Source organism: Scyliorhinus canicula, chromosome 13, assembly GCF_902713615.1.
Source record: "Scyliorhinus canicula chromosome 13, sScyCan1.1, whole genome shotgun sequence".
NCBI classification, from domain to species: Eukaryota; Metazoa; Chordata; class Chondrichthyes; order Carcharhiniformes; family Scyliorhinidae; genus Scyliorhinus; species Scyliorhinus canicula.
In genome coordinates this window covers 118,788,929-118,815,134 of record NC_052158.1, presented here as the reverse complement: position 1 = coordinate 118,815,134, position 26,206 = coordinate 118,788,929, and the positions used below count along the sequence as shown (strand labels likewise).

The window sequence follows — 26,206 nt, the reverse complement described above, 5'->3', positions numbered from 1 at the left end:
GTTTCTGCGTTTCCCTATTCCAACAGTGGCTACACTTCAAAAGTAATTCATTGGCCATGAAGTGCTTTGCGTGATCAGAGGTCCTCACAGTTACTTAAATTTGCAAATGTTCTCTTTCTTTCGAAAGAAATCTCCGAAATGATGGATAATGCATTGCATTTTAACTATTTCATAAACAGTTAAACTTTTAGAAGGTTTTCTGAGGTTCATTTGAGCAAATGCCCATTTAGTATTCGCTAAATAGTTTCAATTGATTCATTTGCATCTCTGTAGATCGATTCTTTAACGATCCCCTACAATAAAGCAGTGACTCATGTACCTCATTGGCTCTAATGAAAATGCTTTAGTTTTCTTTTCCCTCTTATTTGACTTCTCTGCTCTCTCGCTCTCTCTCTCGAAGATATACACCAGTTAAAGCCAGAGGACAGGAGTTAGATTTCCACTAATACTGCTCTCAGTCAGCTGGACAGAAGTAAAGTTTCTAATTTTTGTCCTTCTCAGTAAGGACACTCTGCTTTCTGTTTTATGCCCGCTGACTTCAATGTGACCAATCTCTGAAACTCAATAGAGTGGGGACTGAAACAGTGGGCCCAGCAATCCAGTCCAACACAGTGCACAGATGTTTTAATGTACCACAGCATATTGTTATTATTTCTTAAGTGAACTCACAAAAATCATACATGAATTCATATTGCATGGAACGTCCATTATAATTATTAATAAATCTCCCAGAAAATTGTTTCTTTGCAAACCAGTTAAACAAATTACGTGTTGGATGACAACAAATTTATAAATTCTTAAATAATAACTCAACATTTCAAGCAATATCAGCACTTTTGATGTGGTCTGAGGTACATGATTCTTAATGTTAAATGGAATACCTACATCACACCAGCAAGTAATGCATTTCATTTCCCCAAACGGAGGAACTTCAGGATGCCATTTATTATTGTTCGTGTAAATATGACGCCCAAATTTGCAGGGCCTGGGCCCATCGGCCTGCATCATGTCTGTATGGTCAAAAGGGGTAATCTCTGTAACTGTGGTAAAAAAGCAAATTTCAGAAGCAAGTTCAGGGTATCTATCCACAACTATGTACAGTTTATTTCTTGATGGCCATGTATGTGGGTACTCTGGGGTACGTTTAGATAGGTTGCTGATGTTGCCTGACACTAATATTTGGGCAAATGCCCATTCAATAGTCACTAAATAGTTTAAATTGATTCATTTGGATCTCAGTAGATAGATCCTTTAAAGATCCCCTACATTAACACAGTGACTCAAGCACCTCATTGGCTGTGAAGTACTTTAAGATGTTCTGAGGTTGTGAACGGTGCTACAAAAATGCAAGTCTCTCTCTTGCATAAAAGATATAAGAAAATTAAACTAATACAAATTACTAACCTGGACACTCCTTACAGCAGTCGGAAGCATTCCTTCTAACAGGTTGGCTACAAGGTAGGTGAGGGCATTGAACCTTCTCACAGTGAACCTCCCCAGTTGCCCCCTATGAATGAAGTATAAATATATTTTGAGATTAAATTATATACAATCTATATTAATATAAAGCATCACCATGTATCACATTGGAAACTTCAGACAATTAATAATTTTGCTTCTTTTTTAGTTAGTAAAATTAGTTTAGCATTATTTTAGTTTAGTAAAATTACTTCCACTATATTAGTTTACATTATTGGTAATTTCATTCTTAATCAACATTTCCAAAATTTTGACGACTATAGGTTACCTCGAATAGTCCTGTCTCCCCTCTTAAAAATTGAGACTACACAGACCACTATCCAATCCTCCCACATGCATCACATCCCTTGAGCTCTGAGCAATCATTTCTTGGGCCTTTGCACTTTATTCAACTCCTTCAGGATTCCAGGTTGTATTCTATTGGGTCATGGCATTTGGTCTTCCCATAGCTTGATTAACTTAATTAAAATGGGTTTGAATCCTGGCCCTGGGTCACTGTCTGTGTGGAGTTTGCACATTCTCCCCATGTCTGCGTGGGTTTCACCCCCACAACCCAAAGATGTGCAGGATAGGTGGATTGGCCCTTAATTGGAAAAAAATAATTGGGTACTCGAAATTCTTTTTTAAAATTAACTAAAATGTTGCAGTTTTCCATCACAATATCACACACTGCACTCTCAACCATTTCCAGAGTCACCTTATCACCAGTAGAAAACCAAACCCTCTGTACTAGTGCAAACCGAGTTCCCACCACAGTTCTGCTAACTTGATGACAGCAGAATGTGAGCAACTGTTGCTGTGAAGAACTTCAGCGGACATTATATTCACTGATCAGATATTGCTGATGTCAAAATAATTGTTCATTTTATTCACTTCCAAGTTCAAAATGTTCTAACAGTAAAGTTTTCACGAATTATGCTTATTTGTTTTAAATTTAGAAGAGTCTGAATGAGGTTCTTACCTTACACGTGCACACTGCACATTTCACATAGCCAAAGGGTGGTACAAATGGATGCCAGGTTGTCCCAGCAGGATGCCATTTCTTGTCCCCATCAAAATAGCAGCCTAAAATATAATGTAATTGATAGTTCATTAGAATAACCGTAGCCTCATTTGGTCCCTCAGGGATCACTGCCAAACTCTTTCCAATAACAATAACTCTTCCAATGGTAAAATTCTAATAACAAACAATCCTTCTTGGTATGGTTGCATAAATGTTCTATAACTAATTTCAGGTTCCTCTCCAATTTTGCAAATGTATTTATTTTCTCTCTTTTGTAGAGTATTCCCAGGGTTATGCATCATTGCTTGGATGTAATGTCAGTCATGTAACCTGTTCCCAGCCCTCTGCTAATGATTCGGTCACTGAGAGAATGCTTGCAAGCATCCCAGAGTAATTTGCCCATGGGGCTTTACTCCTTCCTGCCCACAGGGGATCAAGAAGAGAAGAGTGCAGCATGTGCTCTACACCTTCTCTGATGGTACAGCTAAGGGACCCATCATATAAACTAAAGCCACCTGTCTTCTAGTCTATGGCACTACACTTTGGGATCCAGACATGTTGCATTTTTGTGCCATATATACATTTTTGTTAATTTTTCCAATTTAAGGAGCAATTTAGCATGGCCAATTCACCTACTCTGCACATCTTTGTGTTGTGAGGGTGAGACCCATGCAGCCACGAGGAGAATATGCAAACTCCACACGGACAGTGACCTGGGACCAGGATCGAACCCAGTTCGCGGCGACGTGAGGCTGCAATGCTAACCACTGTGCTTCGGTGCCACCCCTGTTCTGCTATATACTAATCAACAAATTATAACAGCACATCAGGAAATATGTTCACTTAAACAGCACAAAAGATGAAGCGGGAAAAGTTCTGCTGTTTCCATTGGTATAATCAGAAACAAACAGCAAAGAACCAGAAGAGATTGCTGACGGGAAAGGGGCCATTTAGCCACCCCCATGCAAGCATTTTGGTGGAACAATTCTAAAAGAGGTGGCTGAAGAGATAGTGGGCAGAGTTTAATGTGTCTCCCGGAGCAAGATGTGGGGTGGGTGGGGCAAGGCAGGGTGCTGTACGATTGGAAGGGAAGATTAAGTGGAGTGCCCATCGCTTTCCTGACACTGTGGCGTTCTCCCAACGATGGAGATGGTCGAGGACAGCCTTCCCATACAGAGGCTAATTAAGGCCCACTTCAGGGCTTTTTCCCACTGCTACGTGGGGTGACTGCCCAGCAAAGATTGGTGGCCATCCTGCAGGTTCCCTATGGCCCATGGCAGGCCCACAAGTTGCCAGGGCCATTCCAATAAAACCCCTTCCCCTCCACCCTCATCAATGAATATCCATTTCAATGGGGTTCATCTGGCTGACCGCAATGGGATTAGGTAGGCAGGTCAGGTGTCTTTCCTGCTTCGGTGCAGACTCAATGGGCCGAAGGGCCTCTTCTACACTGTATTATTCTGTAACACTAGACGATTAATAACATTTTAAAAATAAAATTATATTATATACTTACCTTCAACCTGCTCTCGTTCTGTTTCCTTTTCATCTTTTGTTTCTACTTTATCTGTCAAAATTATATTAAAAATATCAAAACCAAATAAAAGTAACCTTTTCCAGTGCAGTAGAAATAGATCTATATTTTCAGCAGCTATGAAATGAATTAAATGTTGTCACGTCATTTTGTACTTATGTACATTTCATATTTATAATTCGATGTGAGCTCACTGATACAGCAAATTATGTTGCATCACACACAGCTATTGAACTTTGAAAAGCAAATGACAATAGTGTGCAATATACAGCGTATAATTAACTTGTAATCTGCAGAGAAAGGAAACGAGTACATGATTTAGAATCTAAGGGTGGAATATTAAAGCATACAGAATACTCTCCTTCATTGGCAGAGGTATAGAATATAAAAGTAAGAATGCAATGTTGGAACTGTATAAAACACAGGTGTATTGTGTGCAGTTTTCATTACCACATTACAGGAAGGATGTGATTGCTCTGGAGTACAGAAGAGGTTTACAAGAATGTTGCCATGGATAGGAAAGTGTAGCTACGAGGAGAGATTGGATAGGTTGGGGTTATTTTCTTGGAACAAAGACGGCCAAGCGGTGACTTAATTGAGGTGTCCAAAATTATGAAGGCAAGAGACAGGGTGGACAGGATAAAATTGTTTCCCTTGGTGGAGAATTCTAGAAACAGGGGACATAGATCCAAGATAAGAGGTAGAAAGTGTCGAGGGGACATGAGGAAGAACGTTTTAACGCCGAGGGTAGTGGGAATCTGGAATTTGCTGCCCAAGTTAGTGGTGGAGGCAGAGACCCTAAACTCGTTTAAAAAGTACCTGGATTTGCACCTTAAGTGCTTTTAACCAAAGGGCTATGAACCGGGTGCAGGAAGTTGGGATAAGAAAGGGCACCCAGGGGTCCTTGGGCTGACATGGACAAGATGGGCCAAATGGCCTTCTTCTGTGCTGTAACTTTTCCATGTTTCTATTATGGCCAATCGTGGTATGGGCGACGCTGCCACCAGAATATGGCACGAGCCATTCAAAAGTCCAGCATCTTCGGTGGGACCAGAAAATCCCGCCAGCAGGAGGGGCTGTAAAATTCTTCCCTCAGCATCCCACCAAAGGGTCCACTCGTTTGACAAACCACATTCAATTACAGCTACCTTTTTCCCCCCGTTTTGAGCACAGCAGTGATGGGCTTTGACAGTTATTGTTATTTGGCTAGCATATTACATCCCACTGATTTAAAACCTACCTTTGCAAACAGGACAGCATTTATCTTCGACATGAACGACTTCCGAACAGTTCAGAGGAAGGCATATGATAGGGTCACATATTACAGTTCTTTTCTGAAACAGGGAGAAGGTATGCAACATTTGAGTGAATGTGGCCATGCTAAAATGAATTAACAAAATAAATCAGACTAACACTTCACATCACTCAAGCTGACTCATTATGTCACCTGGCAACTACAGATGGAGCATTTCCTGTCATAATCTGGTGCCCATCGAGACCCGTGCGCTCGCTGCTGTCCTTCAAAAAAACAAGAATTTGGATCTTTCTTCAACTCCTCTGGATCAGGTTTAATTTCCTGAAAGAGACCATCTTCATAATCGGGTTCCTTAGGTATAACAAATCCTTTCGACTCGCACTGGTTTTGAATCAGCACCTGAACAGAATGACAGTTTTGATAAAATCAACAATGATTTTGAATTTGGAGCCCTGTTAATAATGATACACAGCACAAAATCATGGTGCATTTCAGCCATTGGCATTGACTACCTGGGTTATATCCAGCTCACTGTTTTACTGAAGTACAGATTTTCATGGTGAGATATTTCAACGTTCACATTATGAAAATATTTCTATCGTACCTCACTATCCATTGTGCACAAACAAATTACTTTTTACACAATCAATTAACCAGGATTAACCTGAACCAGAGGGGCATCATTATCCTGGGAGGGAAATTTGCTACGGCTCTTCGGGGGCGGTTTAAACTAATTTGTCAGGGGGCTGGGAAAACGAGCTGTAGTCCAGAAGCCAGTGTTGAGAGTAGTGAGGTACTGAGGAGGGTATCAAGGTCGCAGGAGTGTACCGGCAGACAGAAAGGTGGGTTGAAGTGTATCTACTTTAATGCAAGAAGCATCCGGAATAAGGAACTTGGAGCGTGGATTGGTACTTGGGACTACGATGTTGTGGCCATTACGGAGACATGGTTAGAACAGGGACAGGAATGGTTGTTGGAAGTTCCGGGGTTTAGATGTTTCTGTAAGAGTAGGGAAGGTGGTAAGAGAGGTGGAGGAGTAGCATTGTTTATCAAGGCTAGTTTAACTGCTGCAGAAAGGCAGTTCAAAGAGGATCTGCCTACTGAGGTAATATGGGCCGAAGTTATAAATAGGAAAGGAGCGGTCACATTGTTAGGAGTTTTCTATATGCCCCCAAATAGAGATGTGGAGGAAGAAATTGCAAAACAGATTATGGATAGATGTGGAGATCTCAGGGTAGTTGTCATGGCTGACTTTAACTTTCCAAATATTGATTGGAACCTCTGTCGGTCGAACAGTTCGGATGGGGCAGTTTTGGTACAGTGTGTGCAGGATGGTTTCCTTACACAATATGTGGATAGGCCGACATGAGGGGGGACCACATTGGATTTGGTACTGGGTAATGAACCGGGCCAAGTGTTAGATTTGTTTGTGGGAGAGCACTTTGGAGATAGTAACCACAATTCAGTGTCTTTCACTATTGCAATGGAGAGGGATAGGGCCATACGGCAGGGCAAGGTTTATAATTGTGGGAAGGGTAATTATGATGCGATTAGGCAAGAAATAGGGAGCATAAGATGGGAACAGAAACTGTCAGGGAAAGGCACAAATGAAAAGTGGAGCTTGTTCAAGGAACAAATACTGCGTGTCCTTGATAGGTATGTCCCTGTCAGGCAGGGAGGAAATGGCCATGTGAGGGAACCGTGGTTCACAAAAAAGGTTGAATGTCTTGTCAAGAGGAAAAAGGAAGAGTATGTAAGGATGGGAAAACAAGGTTCAGTTGGGTCGCTTGAGGGTTACAAGGTAGCAAGGAATGAGTTAAAAAGAAAAGGCTTAGGAGAGCTAGGAGGGGGCATGAGAAGTCCTTGGCGGGTCGGATCAAGGAAAACCCCAAGGCATTTTACTCTTATGTGTGAAATAAAAGAATGACCAGGGTGAGGATAGGGTCGGTAAAGGACAGTAGTGGGGACTTGTGCATGGAGTCAGAAGAAATAGGAGAGGCGTTGAATGAATACTTTCTTCAGTGTTCACCAAGGAGAGGGGCCATGTTTTTGAGGATGAGAGTGTGATACAGGCGGGTAGGCTGGATGAGGTAGATGTTCTGAGGAAGGATATATTAGCAATTTTGAAAAACCTGAGAGTCGACAAGTCCCCTAGGCCAGATGGGATATATCCAAGGATTCTTTGGGAGACAAGGGATGAGATTGCAGAGCCTTTGGCTTTAACCTTTGGGTCCTCACTGTCCACGGGGATAATGCCAGAGGACTGGAGAGTGGCGAATGTTGTTCCTCTGTTCAAGAAAGGGAATAGGAATGACCCTGGTAATTATAGGCCAGTTAGTCTTACTTCTGTGGTCGGTAAATTAATGGAAAAGGTCCTGAAGGATAGGATTTCTGACCATTTGGAAAGATGCAGCTTAATCCGAGATAGTCAACACGGATTCGTCTTGCCTCACAAATTTGATTGAATTCTTTGAGGAGGTAACTAAGTGTGTAGATGAAGGTAGAGCAGTTGATGTCGTATACATGGATTTTAGTAAGGCGTTTGATAAGGTTCCCCATGGTCGGCTCATGAAGAAAGTAAGGAGGTGTGGAATAGAGGGAAATTTGGCCAATTGGATAAGTAACTGGCTATCACATAGAAGACAGAGGGTGGTGGTGGATGGAATTTTTTTAGACTGGAGACCAGTTACCAGCGGTGTACCACAGGGATCAGTGCTGGGTCCTCTGCTATTTGTGATTTTTATCAATGACTTGGAGGAGGGGGCTGAAGGGTGGGTTTCGGCCAAATTTGCTGATGACACCAAGATTGGTGGAGTAGTGGATGAGGTGGAGGGCTGTTGTAGGCAGCAAAGAGACATTGATAGGATGCAGAGCTGGGATGAAAAATGGCAGATGGAGTTTAACCCTGATAAGTGCGAGGTGATTCATTTTGGTAGAAAAAAGTTGAATGCGGATTACAGGGTCAACGGCAGGGTTCTGAGGAATGTGGAGGAACAGAGAGATCTTGGGGTTCATGTCCACAGATCTCTGAAGGTTGCCACTCAAGTGGATAGAGCCGTGAAGAAGGCTTATAGTGTGTTAGCGTTTATTAACAGGGGGCTTGTGTTTAAGAGCTGCGGGGTTATGCTGCAACTATACATGACCCTGGTGAGACCACATTTGGAGTATTGTGTGCAGTTCTGGTCACCTCATTATAGGAAGGAGGTGGAAGCATTGGAAAGGGTGCAAAGGAGATTTACCAGGATGCTACATGGTTTGCAGGATAGGTCTTATGAGGAAAGGTTGAGGGAGCTAGGGCTTCTCTCTTTGGAGCAGAGGAGGATGAGAGGCGACTTAATAGAGGGTTATAAGATGATGAGGGGAATAGATAGAGTGGACGTTCAGAGACTATTTCCTCGGATGTAGCTGTTACAAGGAGGCATAACTATAAGACTCAGGGTGGGAGATATAGGAGGGATGTCCCAGGTAGGTTCTTTAATCAGAGAGTGGTTAGGGTGTGGAATGGACTGCATGCTGTGATAGTGGAGCCGGACACTTTAGTAACTTTCAAGCAGTTATTAGATAGGCACATGGAGCACACCAGAATGACAGGGAGTGGGATAGCATGATCTTGGTTTCGGACAATGCTCGGCACAACATCGAGGGACGAAGGGCCTGTTCTGTGCTGTACTGTACTATGTTCTATGTAGAATTCAAGTGAATTAGCTCTGAACATAATGACAGTTTAGCACAGGAAAATGCTGAAGTTTAAGGAACATTCGGCAGTTTATTAAATATAGTGGATATTTCTTTAACTGATCTTTCTTTAATTTTCCACAGCAAAACCCTTATTTACACTGTTCAAAGAGTACATTTTCATTATTAATTGCATCTATACATACCGAACCTCGTATCTCTCCTTTGGGATTCAGTTTTGTGCTAACTTGAATAAATGCAGTTCCTCTGTTAAGATGTCTCAGAAGTTCAGTACTGATATCCTTTAATATTCCTTGAGCCTAGATGACCATGACAAAGTAAGTTAATTCGGCTTATAGTGAAAATCAAAATATTGCCATGTCAAAGAAGGACAAATGACTTGCTGAGCTATTATTGAAAGTCCAAAATAGCACTAAATAACTATACAAAGCCTAAGATGCATGGAAACATTATTTTGAAGAAAGGCAATTCTAACAACATTAACTTGTTTAGTAATCATTCACATCTCATTTGGACATAACCAGAGGGAGTCAGGAGTTTTGATCATTAAAAGGGGCTGTGAAGAGGAATAAATATAGGACCAAAGCAGTGTGAAAATCATGAATTGATGGAATACATATAAATGCTCTTGAAGGGTGGATTAGATCTGTTTAACCAACACAGTCTGAAGTTTTTCATATCTCCTGTTCTTAAAACATGAAAAAAACCAGGTTGAAACTGTAAGGGTTAAAAAGAACACAGTCTACAGGAATGCTTGGATCAGCAGACCATTTGGAGTTGGTTTGAAGAGCACCATCGTCTGTTCATGCAATAATATTCTTTGTTGACACTTCCTTAGGACTATTATTATGGCATTGTGAATGCCTGGCACCTTTGTTTTGTATATAAAATTAAAAATCCTAAATAAAATCATTTATTTAAAAAAATGAATGCTTGGTTGCATTTCATAAGCTACAATTATCGCAGAAGGATGTTCTAAGTTCACAGTTTAAGAGCGTATTAAAGAATTAGCGGCCTTTGATAAGTTTGCTTGTTTTCATATGAGACTATACATTTGAGAAGATTTAAAAGCTTTTAATGAGACAACGTTGGGTATTAAGGATGTATAAATGAGAGTTTTATTAGATTGTTAGAAGTTTACTTTTTATGCCCTTTGAACCAAGGCAGGTCTGCCAAGTCATTCCCCCAGTCGTGAAAATCAGGACCATTCTGTCTGCATAGGATAAGATGGTCAAGACCAACGACCCAGTCACCTCATAAGAATCAGCTGGACAGGAAATTATGTTTGAAGTAGTACAGTTTCTGCTTTTTTTATTCACATGTTATTCACATATCCTCTATTGAAGGTGCTTAATGTCTGTTGGGTAGGATTCCTCAAGCACTTGGAGACCCTCAGATCCCTGATCTAGTGGATATTCTTCATTTGAGAATCTCAAGAGAGAGATTTGGCAGGCTGCCTCAGCATGGGCCCAATCTGTTCTCACTGGACATCCATACATGACCACTCTTGCAACCATGGGATCCAGAGTTGGAACCCCAGCTAATTCAACTCTTCTCAAACTCAGAACCAATCAGAAATCAACGGAATAATTTAATGTGTCAGTTACACATTGTTATTGTTGTCAATGAATAACTTTCTCAAGGTAAATATTGTAACCTGAACAGATCCTATTGGGTAGGGACAATTGGTAACCCCATGGGTCTTGGGGAATATGAGTTGCCACGATAAGGGAGGGGGACAATTGTTAAGCTTTTCTGTTGTATAAATGGAACTGGCCAATTAGGTACCAGCTAGAGAGAAGACCAGTAGCAAAGTACTTGTTCTGTGTAAGTTAGCGTTTTTAAAGTTAAGTTTAATTTGACTCAGAAACCAGTGTTGAACTCTTCGTGGCCCTCACAAAAGTAACCTCATGAAAATTTTGCCTCGGGCAGCACGGTGGCACAGTGGTTAGCATTGCTGCCTACGGCGCTGAGGACCCGGGTTCGAATCCCAGCCCTGAGTCACTGTCCGTGTGGAGTTTGCACATTCTCCCCGTGTCTGCGTGGGTTTCACCCCCACAACCCAAAGATGTGCAGGGTAGGTAGATTGGCCACTCTAAAGTGCCCCTTAATTGGAAAAAATAATTGGGTCCTCTAAATTAATAATTTTTTTAAAAAAATGAAAATTCTGCCTCTAGTCAAATTCCCCCCAATCATATGGTTGCATGATTTTGAACGTTTTGTACCTCTGATCCGTAAAAGCCTTTAAGGAGGCGCTTGTGTTCTCCGCTGTTATCATCCATTTCTCCAATCTCAGCAAATCCATGGAGATGCGCATTAATGGTAATATCTTCAGCTTTGTTAAGGCCAGCCACAACTATCTCATAGTGGAGGTGGCAATGTTCATCCAAGGACACCCACGCATGTCCTGCTGAACCGGTCTTTATTGGAGGCGCCACAAATTGTCCAGCGAGAGGAATAGGAAGCTCTGTCGAGGAGAGATTCCGTGCGTTAGTATTTTGCTTCGAGCTGAACCATGAACAGATTGAATTCTGTAGGTTTATCATGGAACCCTTGACCTGTCATAAGAGGTAAAAACAGACTATGCAACCATAAGCACAACATAAAAGAGACCAAATGAAGAAAAAAATTCATGAGAATGGTTCCAGAGATGAGGTAACTTCAGTAACATGAATAGATTGGAAAAACTGGTATTTTCTTCCTGAGAGAAGAAGTTAAGTGGAGGTTAGATAAAGGTGTTCAAAATCATGAAGGGCCTAGACAGAGTAGATAGAGAGAAACTGTTCCCATTGGCATAAGGGCCAAGAACAAGAGAACACTGACTTAACGTATTGACAAACGAACCAAAGAAGCTACGAGGAAAGATGTTTTTATGCAGTGCGTGGTTAGAATCTGGAATGCATCGCCTGAGAGAGTGGTGGAGGCAGATTCAATTTTGGCTTTCAAAATAAGTTGGATAAGCAGCTGAAGGGAGAAGCATTCTCACAGCCAAGGGGAAAGCGCAGAGGAGTGAGGCTGGCAAAATTGCAGAGAGCCGCGTAGGCTGCATGGCCTCCTGTGCTTCAATCATTCCATAAATACAGCACAGGTTTCTCAGCATTTCAAACGAAAACACAGCTAGTGTTTGTGGTCGTGACCTCAATCAGAATTGATTGGTTAAGGCAGCTCCTTTGTACATCCATGAAGAGGCTTGTGTGACCATAAACAATTCTGATGAACCTCAACACATTATTCTGCTCTTTTAGATGCTGACTGACCCATTATGCAACACAGTAACATTTTGAGTAGGAAAAAACAATACATTCAATGAATTGCCCAAACCACCCATTTGGTTACTCACTGTGAACTAATAGCCCTGAAACCGATTTACTAACAAATATGTATCTAGTCGACATTTTAATATATAATTTTGTTCTGTTGCACCTCTCCCTGCTGGTGATCTATTACATATTTCTATTATCTTCCAATTGAAAGCTGTTTTGTCTAAATTCCTTGTTCCTTTTGATACCCTTAACTTTGAGCTGTGCCCTGAAATGTTCTGTCCAACATAGAGACTTTTCTGAATTTAGTTCTCCCTTATTAAGGAACGTTTTTAAAAATCTCAAAAGAATTCCTTTCGCCCTCCACTTAAGTCAGTAATGTCTCAAGATAGTTTGTATTTTCTTTTATCTTAGCCTGCTAAATTTAGCAACACGTCTTGTTGCCTTTCCTGGATTGCCTTTAACATCTTCTGTATTATAGAGACCGAAACTGAACACAGTACTTCAGATGTCAGAATAGAACTTTAAAGTCGCCTCTTTTGATTTCCCAGCTCCAGAACTCAACAGTTTCTTTGGCTTTTCTGACTGCCTCTGCGCTGCTAATAGAAAAATATCCCAAGGTATTTGACTATGTTAAAAGTGCTAGATAAGTACAAGTTATTCATATATAAATATATATTGTAAATATATATAAATTTTCCAGTCCCATCCGCTGCAGGAATCGTGGCAGGATAGCGGAAAGTTTGACAGACCAACAAAATATCCGTTGACTTAGGGCAGAGATTTCTGGTCCCTGAGTTCCCATTCCTGTTCTGTTATTTGAACCCTGTCACCTTGTGATATGCAGTCTACATTCTCACTTCTTTTACTCAAACTCAGAATATTACACTAATGTGCGTTGAATATATTCTGCCAACTCTTTGCCCATTTACCAGCCTGCCCAGATCCCTTTGGGTCATTGTTCATTGGCTACTCCCATTGACATCCATGAACTTCAACAATTGTCCATCCACCGAGTTATTTATAAAACGTATAAAACAACTAAAAAAGCAACACCGGCCTGTGAGAAACCTCGGGCAACTGGATAGCAGTTTGATACTTCCCCATGCACCAACACCCATTTGTTGGCTAATTTTCAGGCAAAGCCGATGCAGCACGATATCCCATGAGCATACAACATGAGTTTTAGTGCCTTTTCAAAGTCTAAATTGATAATCAAAGAGAAAATGCTGGAAAATCTCAGCAGGTCTGGCAGCATCGGTAGAGAGAGAAAAGAGTTAATGTTTCGAGTCCAGGTGGCCCTTTGTCAAAGAATTATTATTTGATAATAATCCAGTAAATTGATCAAAATAAATCTGCCTTTTCTGAATGCATTCTAACCAGCTTCTAACCTTCCATGTGGTTGATCATCAAAACCTTGAACAATGTTTCCCTATAATCAAAGAAAGGCTAACAACCTTTCTGATTTGAGGGCACAGCCCTTGCTACTGTGCTAAAAGACAGGAGTCACATGCAAATGATATCTAAATACAGCATTTTCTGTTTTTATTGCATAAATTAAATCGAACATATGAAATCACAGGATTACTTCAGTAAATGTACTTTTGTGCAAGATTTCTAACTTTAAACTAATGCTTTGAACCAATGCTACCGTACAATGGGCATCCAGCTATCTGTCCATACTCAGCTAAACAGTTGTAGATTTCTTGTAAGGTATGACTTCATTTTCCTTACCATAGTATCTTGCTTGAAGCCCACTATAGAGTAAAGAACTGATTTGTCCTCTTAACTCGCCGTCTTCATACTCCTTTGTTGCAATGTTGATAAATAGTTCATTCTGTAACAGCATATGAATGTCTCTCGCATTTAGCCGATTGCAAACTCCAATTGCCTAAAATCACAAAAGGGAAAGTTAGAATTTAAAACACCAGTAATTATTTATCGATGACTTTGTACTTATTTTTTCAAGAGTACTTACAAAACTATTCCTGTAGTCAGACGTTATGTCGTGCAAAATATTACGTTTATTCTTGCGTCGAGGTTTAGTTTCAATTGTGAGTCCTATGACTTCAGTAGCTGTGCCGGCTACTTGTACCTGTAGTACAATAACAAAAGTGCCACAATTATTTCCCAGTAATGCTTTCAATTGACTATAGCCAAATATTTGGAATCGCCTCCACTTATATTTCAAAGTATAAATGACGTGAGTACAAATCATGAAGAACACAGTTAGGTAGACAATTTAGATAATGTACACATGTAAAAGGAAGAATCCATGTCATTAGAAAACTAATTTTTAATAGTTTTTTGTGCAGTTTCTTATACAATAAACTGGAACAAAATGTATAATTTTTACCTGGAACTCTAGGGTGCCATTATCATTCAAAATAAACCTGGCGGAGCCAACTGCGCCGGTTATAGTCGGAGTGAGAGCATTCCCACCTGATAGCACACTCTGAATAGCTGGTGGAAAGAAGGAAAAACAGTTTTTAAAAGCAGACTGAATATGTTCAACAAGTTGGATTATATACAACAGTACAGCAAGTGAAATTTGTGCAAACATCATTGACCTAGTCTGAGTCACAGAAGAATTTCAATGTTAATGCTAATTAAATATTAACCAATAGGTGATAAATTCTCTGGGAGGGCAGACCGTTTGTTTCCAGTTTTGCTCTTCTACCAACCCTCATATCACTCTGAAAATGTTTGGTTCTGATGTGGAGGTCCATCCAGAAATATGGCAAAAAACTCGTTGAACCTTCTCAAATGGAAGCAGTAAGATTTTGAATGACAATCAAAGCCAGAATTCTTCCCGACAAAATAAAAGTAACTCCATTTGAAAAGTAAATTAATTAAATATGAAATGCATTAGGATGTAAAAGCCATTAAATCAATGCATTCCTTTCTTAGTGATGGTCACACCACTTGTCTTAATTCCTTTAATTGTGCATTTTTACTAAAGTTAGTACAAACATTACTTTAGATTGGGCGCACTGCTGGAACACTCCAACATTCTGGAGTTAATGCGAGCTTGTGAGACAGACACATCTGGAGCTGCTGATGCTAAAATTCCACTAAGTATTATTCAAGCAGCTATTAATGGTGGTGGAAATCCTGAGTCATGACCCAACATAGGTCCAGTGAGGTTGTAAAAGTCTCCCTCCACTGCAGGAGCCTCACATATAAAAATGAAGCTCTGAAGACTGAACAGAGGATGGTGAGAAAATATGAAATCTTACTGCTCTTCATTATAAAGATAGGTTTCATGATTTAGTGTTATTTATTCTAGAAAGGTTCAGACAGTGGGAAGTTAATCAATGGGATTGTTTCAGTTCAGTAGGTACATCATCTGGAATGGATAAGGATGGTCTGATGAGATTTTAAGTTTATTAAATCTGCAGACAAAGATTTGAATTAGGTGCCAGGGATGATTTCTTTTTCTAGCCCTCTGGAACAAACTTCAGCAAATATGGTGTGTTTGGTGAACAATTGCTACGTTTCAGACTCCAAATTTATAATAAAGCATTTGGCTTTCGTGCAAAGTTAAATTGCTTCAATTGTACTTGGTTGCTGTAAATTTGACTGAAAAGCATCAGCAAATCTAGCAAGGCAGCATAAATGCCCCCGACACAATTTTACCACAATTTTTGTGGTTGTTCCTCTTAGATTACAGTAGACTAGAGAAATAACCACTCAGAAATTCACCCCCAAACTCGCATGTATTAAAGTAGTTTCCAGATAACTAAATTTTCCACTTACTATCACATGTTTTCTTGCCTGTGATGAATCCTGAAATACGATCTGGATTTCTGCTCTCAGTCTCTAGGGCAATTTCTAGCTGGCCACGTGAAAGCAAGAACATTTCCTTGTTACTGAGATCAGTCAGCACTTCAGCAAAATCAGAGTCCTGGGCAAAAGGAAGAAAAGGTGTTTTCCAAGTTTCATATAAATTAATAACATCATTGTGGATTAAAAGCTATTGTGCTCTTAAAAGGCACCAAGTTTTTAAGCATTAATAAACTAGCAACAATCTTAAATATGTTGCCATATTACATTTATAGCATAAATTACCACAAATCTTTTATCAAAATTAATGTAGTGCAGCACCAAAACTATCTTCAACTTCAGGACAAACTTTAGTGTTACAGTTTTAGAATTATGATCGCAATAGTTAACTATCTATCAGTTAACTTAGAATTGATGCTGTGTCTAATGGGAGTACAAGTACAATGAAAAGCATTTCAGGTGTATTAAGGTGCAGTTAGGGAGTTACAAGTCCTGGGTTAACCTACACTGGAGCCTAAAGGGCAGCACGGTAGTACAAATGGATAGCACTGTGGCTTCACAGCGCCAGGGTCCCAGGTTCGATTCCCCTCTGGGTCACTGTCTGTGCGGAGTCTGCATGTTCTCCCCGTGTGTGCGTGGGTTTCCTCCGGGTGCTCCAGTTTCCTCCCACAGTCCAAAGACTTGCAGGCCAGGTGGATTGGCCTTGCTAAATTGCCCTTAGTGTCCATCACGGTTAGGAGGGGTTATTGGGTTATGGGGATTGGGTGGAAGTGAGGGCTTAAGTGGGTCGGTGCAGACTCAATGGGCCGAATGGCCTCCTTTTGCATTCTATGTTCTAAGCCTGACATGTTTTGTTATAATGTACCAGCTGCTGCACTGTAAAGTTTGGGTAAACAAAGTCTTACATGGGTGCTTATGTTGGCTCTGACTTCTCTCAGTGGTCGGTGTCTGTACAGCAACTGAACTCGCACTGGCACCATGCTGCGATCTGCAAGGGAGTAAAAGGACTGTGAGCAAACAATACTTCACAAGGTTATGTGCAGATAAAGGGGGGCATTGCACTGTGCTTTATCAATTGGTCAAAGCCACAACATGCAACAGTAGTAAATAAAACATAACTATCAAAACCTAAGTAGGGTTGTGAAAATCTTAATATTTGGAGCAGTACAGTCTACAGAAACAATAGTGTTGTCAGATATCTTTTGTACATTATACCAGTTTGGGCTGCTATGATGTGGGATTATATTAAGAGAGAGAGTTAAAAAGCTCCCATCATATTTTTGGAGCTAGCATTTGAATTCAATAAACTACCCAAAATTGACGGAAATGGTTTTACCTTTTTCAGTCCTCTGCAGCAACCCCTCAAAAATAATGATGAAGTGCAAGTTATTCTCAACATCACTGAGTGTCAACATGGCAATACCACCCAGTCCTGAACGATCAAGGTCAGTTGAGGTCAGAACAGAGCTAAATGTTTCTGGGGAAATAGAAACATGTTAAGTACACTAGGCTCCACAGTACTGCCGATAGTTTAATTAACCAGATGAAAGTGATTTATTTTGCTTTTTTCAGTGTTACAACTTACCAGCGAAAAGTGCCCTGTGTTTGACAATCTTGCCTTGGATGCCAGCATCTGGTCGAGGCTGTGTCATCAGGGCAACGTGGAGCTGATCAGATTTGAGAAGTTTGATGTAAGGTTTATGCACACTCCTCCACATGCCACAGATCTACAAAGACAGCCAGTGGAAGAGGAATGAGTCAGAGCATGAATAGCAGAGGGGAGGCAGCGGCGTAGTGGTATTATCGCTGGACTAGTAATCCAAAGACCCAGAGTCATGCTCTGGGGTCCTGGGTTCGAATTCCGCCATGGCAGATAGAGAGATTTGAATTCAATAAAAATCTGGAATTAAAAATTGACCATGAAACCATTGTTAATTGTCGTAAAAACCCATCTGGTTAACTAATGTCCTTTAGGGAAGGAAATCCGACATGTGACTCCAGATCCACAGCAATGTGGTTGACTCTTAAGTGCCCTCAGGGATGGGCAATAAATGGCAGCTGTGCCAGCGATGCCCATATCCTATGAATTATTTTTTAAAAATTGGTAATGGTGAAAAAGCTGACTTTTATCTTACCAGATTGCTTTGTGGTGAAATTGTCTTGTGGACTGGGTGTTCAAATAAAACAGTACCATCACGGTCTCGAAAGCTAACCCTGATAGGACGGCTGAGTCTACAGAACAGAGAGAACAGACAATGTTCAGATTACCGAGAGGAATTTCCTCAATGACCACTTTTTCATCTATTTGTTAACAGAAGCAGTACATTGACTCACGTCCCCTAATCCCTACTGTTTATGACTGAGATGTGGATCCAATGCTTTGGAAATGAATGAAATGCAAATTTGCATCCATCTCTAAGGCAACATGCATACGTTTTGTCCTCCTTAAATGTGAATATGTATCAGGAAATGTTACTGAACACCTGACATTCCCCCAAAGATCCAATATAAGATTATACTTTTTAAATGACCTGATATTTAATGGTGGCATTCAGGCATTTGTAGAAGTCCTTAGTGAGAAATCAATTTTATCAAATAGAAAGCAAACGTAAAACAGAATTATACAAACTCAAAGACTCTCTATGCCAGGTTTGTACTGTATCTTATTTGTGTTTTGCCCATTGCATCCAGATTATGCTGCAAGGTAAAATTAAACAAATATAAATCTGTACATACAAAGCAGTTCCCACTAAACTATTTTGCATGTGGACTTTACGCCCCCCCCCCCCCCCCCCCCCCCCCTGTGGAGCATCACACCTTGGGCCTGTGCAAACAGGCTGAAAGCTCTGGCTGAAGGAAGCCAGGGTAAACTTGCATCAATCCTTTCAAACTGGAAGAACTTTACATCCAGATGCAATGAATCGAGGGTTTTGATAGAATAAGCTGCTCTCCTTTGATTGGGTAATGAAAAGTCATCAATCTACAGAATCTTTGAAAATTGTAATTAACATGGCTGCAAACTCCTCGCCTATTTATTCTGTTACATGGGGAGGGGGGTTAATTGAGTCCTGTGGGAGGGGGAGGATGTGGGGGGACTCATTGAATTCTGTTGATTTTTCTATTTTACGATGCCTTATTTGGCATTACCACTTTTAAAATTTATATCAAATCCATGAAATGCCACTAAAATGTATTCTATGCTCTCCCTCCAATGTGAGAGTGAATACAAAGTACTAATTTAGTAAGTGTGATATTCATTGCATCTGTCCAATTCCCCTTTCCCACTCTGCTATCACTAGATGTATAATACTTTTCTTGTTAGTTTTCATATTGGATTGCATTTGATCCATTTTCCTTTTTTTACACCTCATTACTTTATTTCCAACTTTTTGCTAATTTTGTACAGGTATAAAATTACAGGTCTACCAGTCAGGTGGAATTCCAATTTTCCTTGTATTTGTGTAAACCTTTTCTTTTAGCTTGATAAATTTGCTAACTATGGTTACTTAACTACCCAGCTTTTCTCTTTTAAGGGCGTTTTGTGGTTTTCCATCGCACCAAATGCTTTCAATACTTTCCAATGTTTGACTATACATGGAACTGTCCATGAACTGTTTAGCACAGTTTACTATGGTCTGTGCATTTCTCTTCCCTTTTTCCCTTTGAGGTTTGCCTCACTTACATTGAAAATCTTTATTTGTGACTCTCCCTTTCAAACCTAATATCAAATTCAAATTTGAAACTCAAAATATGTTTACAAGAATAACTTGACCTCAGAAATTTTCATCGTCGGTGGCGCATCCATTGTGGTAAAATAAGACCATCCGGATTAGGAACAGGAGGAGGCCGTTCAGCCCGGTTCAACCTGCTCCGCCATTTAGTAGGATCTTGACTGATCTGACATTCCTCACATCCACTTTTCTGCCTTTTCCCGGAACCCTTGAGCCATAGAATCCGTACAGTGCAGGAGGAGGCCATTCAGCCTATCGTGTCTGCAACGACCGTACGAAAGAGCAATCTAACCGTGTCCACCCCCCTCGCACCCCGCATTATCCCTGTAACCTAACCTGCACATCCCTGGACACTAAGGGGTAATTTATCATGGCCAATCCACCTAACCTGCACATCATTGGACTGTGGGAGGAAACCCGCGCACCCGGAAGGAACCCACACAGACACTGGGAGAATGTGCAAACTCCACACAGACAGTGGCCCAAAGCCGTGTCCCTGGAGCTGTTTGGCAGCAGTGCTAATCACTGTAGTACCTTGTCTCCCTTTACTGATTCCCTTCATGATCAAGAGACAGTAGCTTGGTACATTAGGCTGAAAGTAATGAGGTTGCATTTTAAGTCCGAAAGCAGATTTGAGGATTGTCCCTATTTGTAAATTCAATCACATTATGGTCAGATTGTTGATTAATTTGTTTTGCTACTCAACCTAATATGTTCTGTTTCCTTGTCAGGTTTAAGACACATTGATCAAGAACACTGAAAGTGTTGGAATACTTTGCAGGGTTGGCAGTACCTGTGAAGGGAGAGGCGGAGTTAATGGGTTTGGGACTGGGTCGATGATGTATCATTCAAACTCTGAAAAGGTCATTGAGCGAAAATATTAACGCTGTTCTCCACCCCCCCCCCCCCCACCCCCCCCCCCCCCCCCCCCCACCCACCCACAGCTGATGTCAGACCTGTTGAGTGTATCCAGCAGTTCCCGATTTATTTGGGATTTCCAGCATCCAGACTATTTTGCTTTATTCTTTAAAAAAAAACAGTCCTGAATACATTCTGGAAATCCATTACCTTTATTACTTCAGCTAATCTCCCTGTTTATGTGAAAATTAAAATCCCCTCACTGAAATCCCTCTTTTTCACTATGCTACATGGTTATATGTAATGGTACAGTAGATGGTAATAGTTTGTTTTCCAGATGTTCAGTTGGCTAGGAGATGTGAAAGAGTGTGCGCGGACTCACTGAACAACACAGTCCCTCCATGTGATCTTTCAGTTTTATCTGACACACATGATATTTGTAGACCCTATCCCAAGGAGCTCAGCAGGTTTCTACATATATATCCAGAGCTCATTCGGCAGCACCGATTAAATCATAGAATCATGGAATCATAGAAAAGTTACAGCACAGAAGGAGGCCATTTGGCCCATCTTGCCCTTTCTATGCTCACCTTGCTGCACCCATAGCCCTATATCTTACAGCACTTAAGATGCAGATCCAGGTACTATTTAAAGACTTTAGGGTCTCTGCCTCCACCGCCAACTCGGGCAGTGAATTCCAGATTCCATACCCTCTGCGTAAAAAAGTTCTTCCTCGTGTCCCTTCTCATCTTCTGCCTCTTATCTTGAATCTATGTTCCCTGGTTCTAGAATTTTCCATCAAGGGAAACAATTTTATCCTGCCCACTCTATCTCTTCCTCTCATAATGTTGTCACCCTCTCACCTTTTCTAACCCCAACCTATCCAATCTCTAATCTAACACACATTTTCTATTGGTTTTGATACCACGGACTGCTGTGTGGAGCTGCCTATTGTTGGGTATTTTTCCTCTTTGATTTCTGCAACATCCCCCCATTCTCCTCCTTCTGACCCCATTTGAAATACCTTTCATAATGAATGGCGAATATGAGGTTGGATCTGACTAGGGTAAACCGAGCTTTGGCCACTCCTTTGGATGCTGACGTTTGGCCAGATATCTCCGTGAGCAAAGCAACAAAATCTGCAGAGAGAGAACGAAAAGCTTGGTGAATTCTCCATCACTAACACCACGGAGAGCTGTCATCCAAAGCAGACTGTCCCCATGTCTTACCTGTTCTGCTGTCATCCATTGAAATGTCCTCCGAGCTGATGTAAGAGCGATCATTATGACTTTTCTGCAAATTGTCCTCTTTTTCAAGAGGAAAATATTCAAATCCATCGAAGCTGGGCTCTGGTTTCTTCTGGGAGCTGGTGGCCTCTGCAAGTGAGGAAGAGCTCAGTTAGAGCAGTCTGGGAGCTAGATTCACTCTCTTATAGAGGTTGGAATGTTGTAAATGGAGCAGCAGAGTGATTTCCCCTCACCTCTTGGGCAGCTTTTACAGCAATGTCCAGGCAGTAAGATGGGGGCATGGCAAGCGGGCTTGGGACAGTCGTGTTTAATATTCCTGCAGCTAACTTTGCCATGGACTTTACCTCTTCGATTTCTTTGCTATAAAAGGCGTAGATTTAAAAAACACACACTTCTTGTTTGAAAGCAGATCAGAACACGTTAGCACAAATAGCAGTTAATAAATCCATTCTAAATAATGAAACCACACACAATATTTGACCTATTGACAATATCGCCATGGTTTGAGTAGATGGCATTGAACACATTGTTTTCCCATTCCTGTTCAAAAAGAGAAATTAACCTTCCTTGCCTTGTCAGATCGAAGAAGTGTTTTGCTTTCAATAAAACCATAGAATCTCCATAGTGCAGGAAGCGGCCATTCGGCCCATCTAGTCTGTGCCGCCCCCTCCGAAAGAACACCCTACCCAGGTCCACACCTGGGCCCTGTTCCCGCAACCTCATAACCTAACTTGGGCATCCCTGGACATTAAGGGCAATTTAGCATGGCCAATCCACCTCACCTGCACATCCCTGGAATTTAGCATGGCCAATCCGCCCCATCTGCACATCCCTGGCCAATCCAACTCACCTGCACATCCCTGGAATTTAGCATGGCCAATCCACCTCACCTGCACATCCCTGGAATTTAGCATGGCCAATCCACCTCACCTGCACATCCCTGGAATTTAGCATGGCCAATCCACCTCACCTGCACATCCCTGGAATTTAGCATGGCCAATCCACCTCACCTGCACATCCCTGGAATTTAGCATGGCCAATCCGCCCCATCTGCACATCCCTGGAATTTAGCATGGCCAATCCAACTCACCTGCACATCCCTGGAATTTAGCATGGCCAATCCAACTCACCTGCACATCCCTGGAATTTAGCACGGCCAATCCAACTCACCTGCACATCCCTGGAATTTAGCATGGCCAATCCACCTCACCTGCACATCCTTGGAATTTAGCATGGCCAATCCACCTCACCTGCACATCCCTGGAATTTAGCACGGCCAATCCACCTCACCTGCACATCCCTGGAATTTAGCACGGCCGATCCACCTCACCTGCACATCCCTGGAATTTAGCATGGCCAATCCACCTCACCTGCACATCCCTGGAATTTAGCATGGCCAATCCACCTCACCTGCACATCCCTGGAATTTAGCATGGCCAATCCACCTCACCTGCACATCCCTGGAATTTAGCACGGCCAATCCGCCGCATCTGCACATCTTTGGACACTAAGGGCAATTTAGCATGGCCAATCCACCTAACACTGCGGGAGGGAACGAAGCACCCAGAGGCAACCCACACAGACAGGGGGGGGGGGGGGGGGACGTGCTAACTCCACACAGACGGGTTTCCTGTTTCATAATTCAGGACAACACTTAGCCAAAGCAATTGTCAATCCTGATTAGCAGGAATACAGTGACACGTGTTCATCAAATACACACTCATCTTAGAAGAAAGATGCAATCAGACAGCACCTCGTTAGCAAGGTGAGTGTAAATTGAGGAGATGGGGGTCTTCCGAAAAATTGAACTGTGTATTCCAGCGCCAACAGCACATTATCTCTTGCTAATGGGGAAATAATACATTGCCTAATTGTGTGTGGCTAATTTGCAGACTAGCCCAAAAGTAAAATTGGTTTATGTTAAATGTAGTGGAAAATGAGAACGTGTTAATTTGTGGCCCCGGCGGGAGCATGGGCCTGTCTGCGGAGTGTGCCTCAGTACCGCGAAGCCCAATTCACAGCCTTCAAAGTACCAACGTGTGTTTTACACAATAACTGCAGGAAAGGCCTCCTGTAAAATCTTACAGTGGAACCTGATACGACAGAACGAGAAATAACCTTTCAGGACCCACTGTACATTTCCTCATGTTGATTCACAGGAAACTCAATCCAGGCACTTGCCTGTTTTTTTTTCTAACCCTGAATGTTGTGAAGCAGTCTCTAGCTCTCCCAGAGTGAAGGCAATTTCTGGATATTGTAATAAAGATCCCACAACATAAATGTGAAGAAAATGAACACAATGTTGTTAAATATTTAAGAATATTGTTGAGGAGACCCTACAGCAATAAGATAGACCCTATTGGATCACTGTGTCAATAACTTAGATGTAGGGTGGGTTCCATTGAATGAATGCTGTAAAGAACATTGCATGTTGAGAATATTGCGAAGACCGCGTCGCTTTTGGAGACAAAGTAAGTGAATTTCCAATTGTAGCAACGCACCATAAAGGGGCCGCGCTGATTTATAAACTCGTGGGTTCAAGGGACACACATCCTTTCAAATGAAATACAAGCGGAATGCCAGCAAGTTCTACATATAAAAACCCTGTAGGTCACGTTAAACATACCGGCTCGCAGTGGCAAACGACACAATGCATGACCCCGAAGGGCTGTCCCAGATCAGGGTGCCAGTTATCCTGGAGAGCGTACACTTTCTCACCGAAAGAGCAGCCTGCAAAATGACACAAAGGAGAACATCTGAAATCCCGGCCTTCCGGCTTCACTTAAATACTCCCCACACAGGTCCATAAGACATAGGAGCAGAATTAGGCCATTCAGCCCATCGAGTCTGCTCCGCCATTCAATCAGGGCTGATGTATTTCTCATCCCCATTCTCTTGCCTTCTCCCCATAACCCCTGATCTGTTTATTGGTCAAGAACCTGCCTATCTCTGTCTTAAAATTGAACCGTCTCCTCTCTGTGACAATTCTGACCTTGCTGATCAGCCATGATCACAATGAATGGCGGAGCAGGCTCGAGGGGCCGAATGGCCTCCTGCTGCTTCTATTTTCTATCTATGTTTCTATGGGTCCGAATTCAGAGATTTGACGGGAAAATGCGGCAGATTATTTATTTTCCCAAAAGAAAACCTTGGGGGTGGGGGGGGGGGGGGGGGGGGGGGGTTACATTTCAATTCAGAAAAAGGGCAATTGGAAGAAACAAACTGTGATTATTTACTGTCACTGCCATTCCATGAATTAGACTGTAACATAGTGAGATTAAGAAACAATTGCGCCGGAGTAGAGTTACCTGGAGCTCCTTTAGAATGGACCTGGTCATCTTCTGCTTGGATGGGTAAAGAAGGAACCTTCGCTCGCAAACCGGCAGCTTCAGACAACTTAAACATAAAAACTAACACAGAAAGTAGATAATCTGTCTCCATTGTATCTACTGTATCCAAGGAGTGACAATTCACTTTCTCACTGGGCAATGATACTTTCCAGCCCACAGCAGCCACTTGAGAGGCCTTGAGAAGTTCTCGAAATCTGCGTCAGTCTGTTGTGGCTACAGCAACACCAAACCTTCCAATGGTGCCTTCTGCCCGCACTCCTGTGTGTTTTATACACTCCGAACACATAGCCCTGCTCATGCATCAAAGTCAACAAAGCCTTAATCACTGGAATATTCCAATCGGCCCATAGAAAGATGATTAGCGGGCGCAGCGTGGGCTCCTCTACAAACTCACTAGGCAAGTGTGAGAACAATGTAAAAAAAAACAGACCTGGGCAAACTGGGAGCCGAGGACCGAGTGTGTATCTTCAAACCACGAGAACTGTCACTGTGAGATTGAATTATTGAGGAGTGAAATACACTTTTCCAAAGCCCTGGGCGGTATTTGCATTTTGTCTGAATCGGAGCAAGACTGGGTGAACACTGTAAATTATCTGTGAAATCAGCTCCAGAAAGCTGCCTAGTACATCTTGTCTGATTGTGTTACTGCCCAGGCTCTCTGCCCCCTTCCTTGCGATCTACCTGTTTCGCAACAAGAGAGACATGTGCAGTTTATTTATGACAGTACAGATAATATTCTGCACTGATGACCTACACATCAGTTTTACCCCATGTCAGAGAGTGTCCCACTGGCTTTATTTTGTCCACTGAGTGTGGCAGGGCAGAAATTTTGAGTTCAGGCCTGTTTTCGATTTCCGTTTTGCTTGTCTTGAGTCAATCGGGTGATGCACTGTCGGAAGTTTAATTCTCACGAACGTGAAGCAAATGACAGATTCGTGCATTTAAAATAACCGCCGCTTTGGCAGTCGGAATCTGAAGCCATGTTCCTCCTTTCGCCCCTCAGACAT

At 41.8% G+C, this 26,206-nt stretch overlaps 1 protein-coding gene across 1 annotated transcript in view; it reads right to left on the bottom strand.

Annotated features, from left to right (window-relative positions):
- The window catches only part of chrd (chordin), a 29,167-nt gene extending 3,587 nt beyond the window's left edge, over window positions 1–25,580 (bottom strand). The window contains exons 1-21 of the mRNA XM_038817102.1: window positions 25,158–25,580; window positions 24,476–24,579; window positions 22,083–22,209; window positions 21,832–21,978; window positions 21,627–21,741; window positions 18,149–18,245; window positions 17,599–17,740; window positions 17,350–17,490; window positions 16,919–17,001; window positions 15,987–16,134; window positions 14,584–14,690; window positions 14,206–14,322; window positions 13,962–14,118; window positions 11,193–11,434; window positions 9,153–9,266; window positions 5,464–5,670; window positions 5,257–5,350; window positions 3,999–4,049; window positions 2,441–2,544; window positions 1,405–1,507; window positions 886–1,040 (exon numbers count right to left, since the gene is read on the bottom strand). Coding sequence (XP_038673030.1) covers window positions 886–1,040; window positions 1,405–1,507; window positions 2,441–2,544; window positions 3,999–4,049; window positions 5,257–5,350; window positions 5,464–5,670; window positions 9,153–9,266; window positions 11,193–11,434; window positions 13,962–14,118; window positions 14,206–14,322; window positions 14,584–14,690; window positions 15,987–16,134; window positions 16,919–17,001; window positions 17,350–17,490; window positions 17,599–17,740; window positions 18,149–18,245; window positions 21,627–21,741; window positions 21,832–21,978; window positions 22,083–22,209; window positions 24,476–24,579; window positions 25,158–25,290 — 2,688 coding nt within the window. The 5' untranslated portion in view covers window positions 25,291–25,580. The remainder of the gene's footprint in view (window positions 1–885; window positions 1,041–1,404; window positions 1,508–2,440; window positions 2,545–3,998; window positions 4,050–5,256; window positions 5,351–5,463; window positions 5,671–9,152; window positions 9,267–11,192; window positions 11,435–13,961; window positions 14,119–14,205; window positions 14,323–14,583; window positions 14,691–15,986; window positions 16,135–16,918; window positions 17,002–17,349; window positions 17,491–17,598; window positions 17,741–18,148; window positions 18,246–21,626; window positions 21,742–21,831; window positions 21,979–22,082; window positions 22,210–24,475; window positions 24,580–25,157) is intronic.
- Window positions 25,581–26,206: the final 626 nt, after the last annotated feature.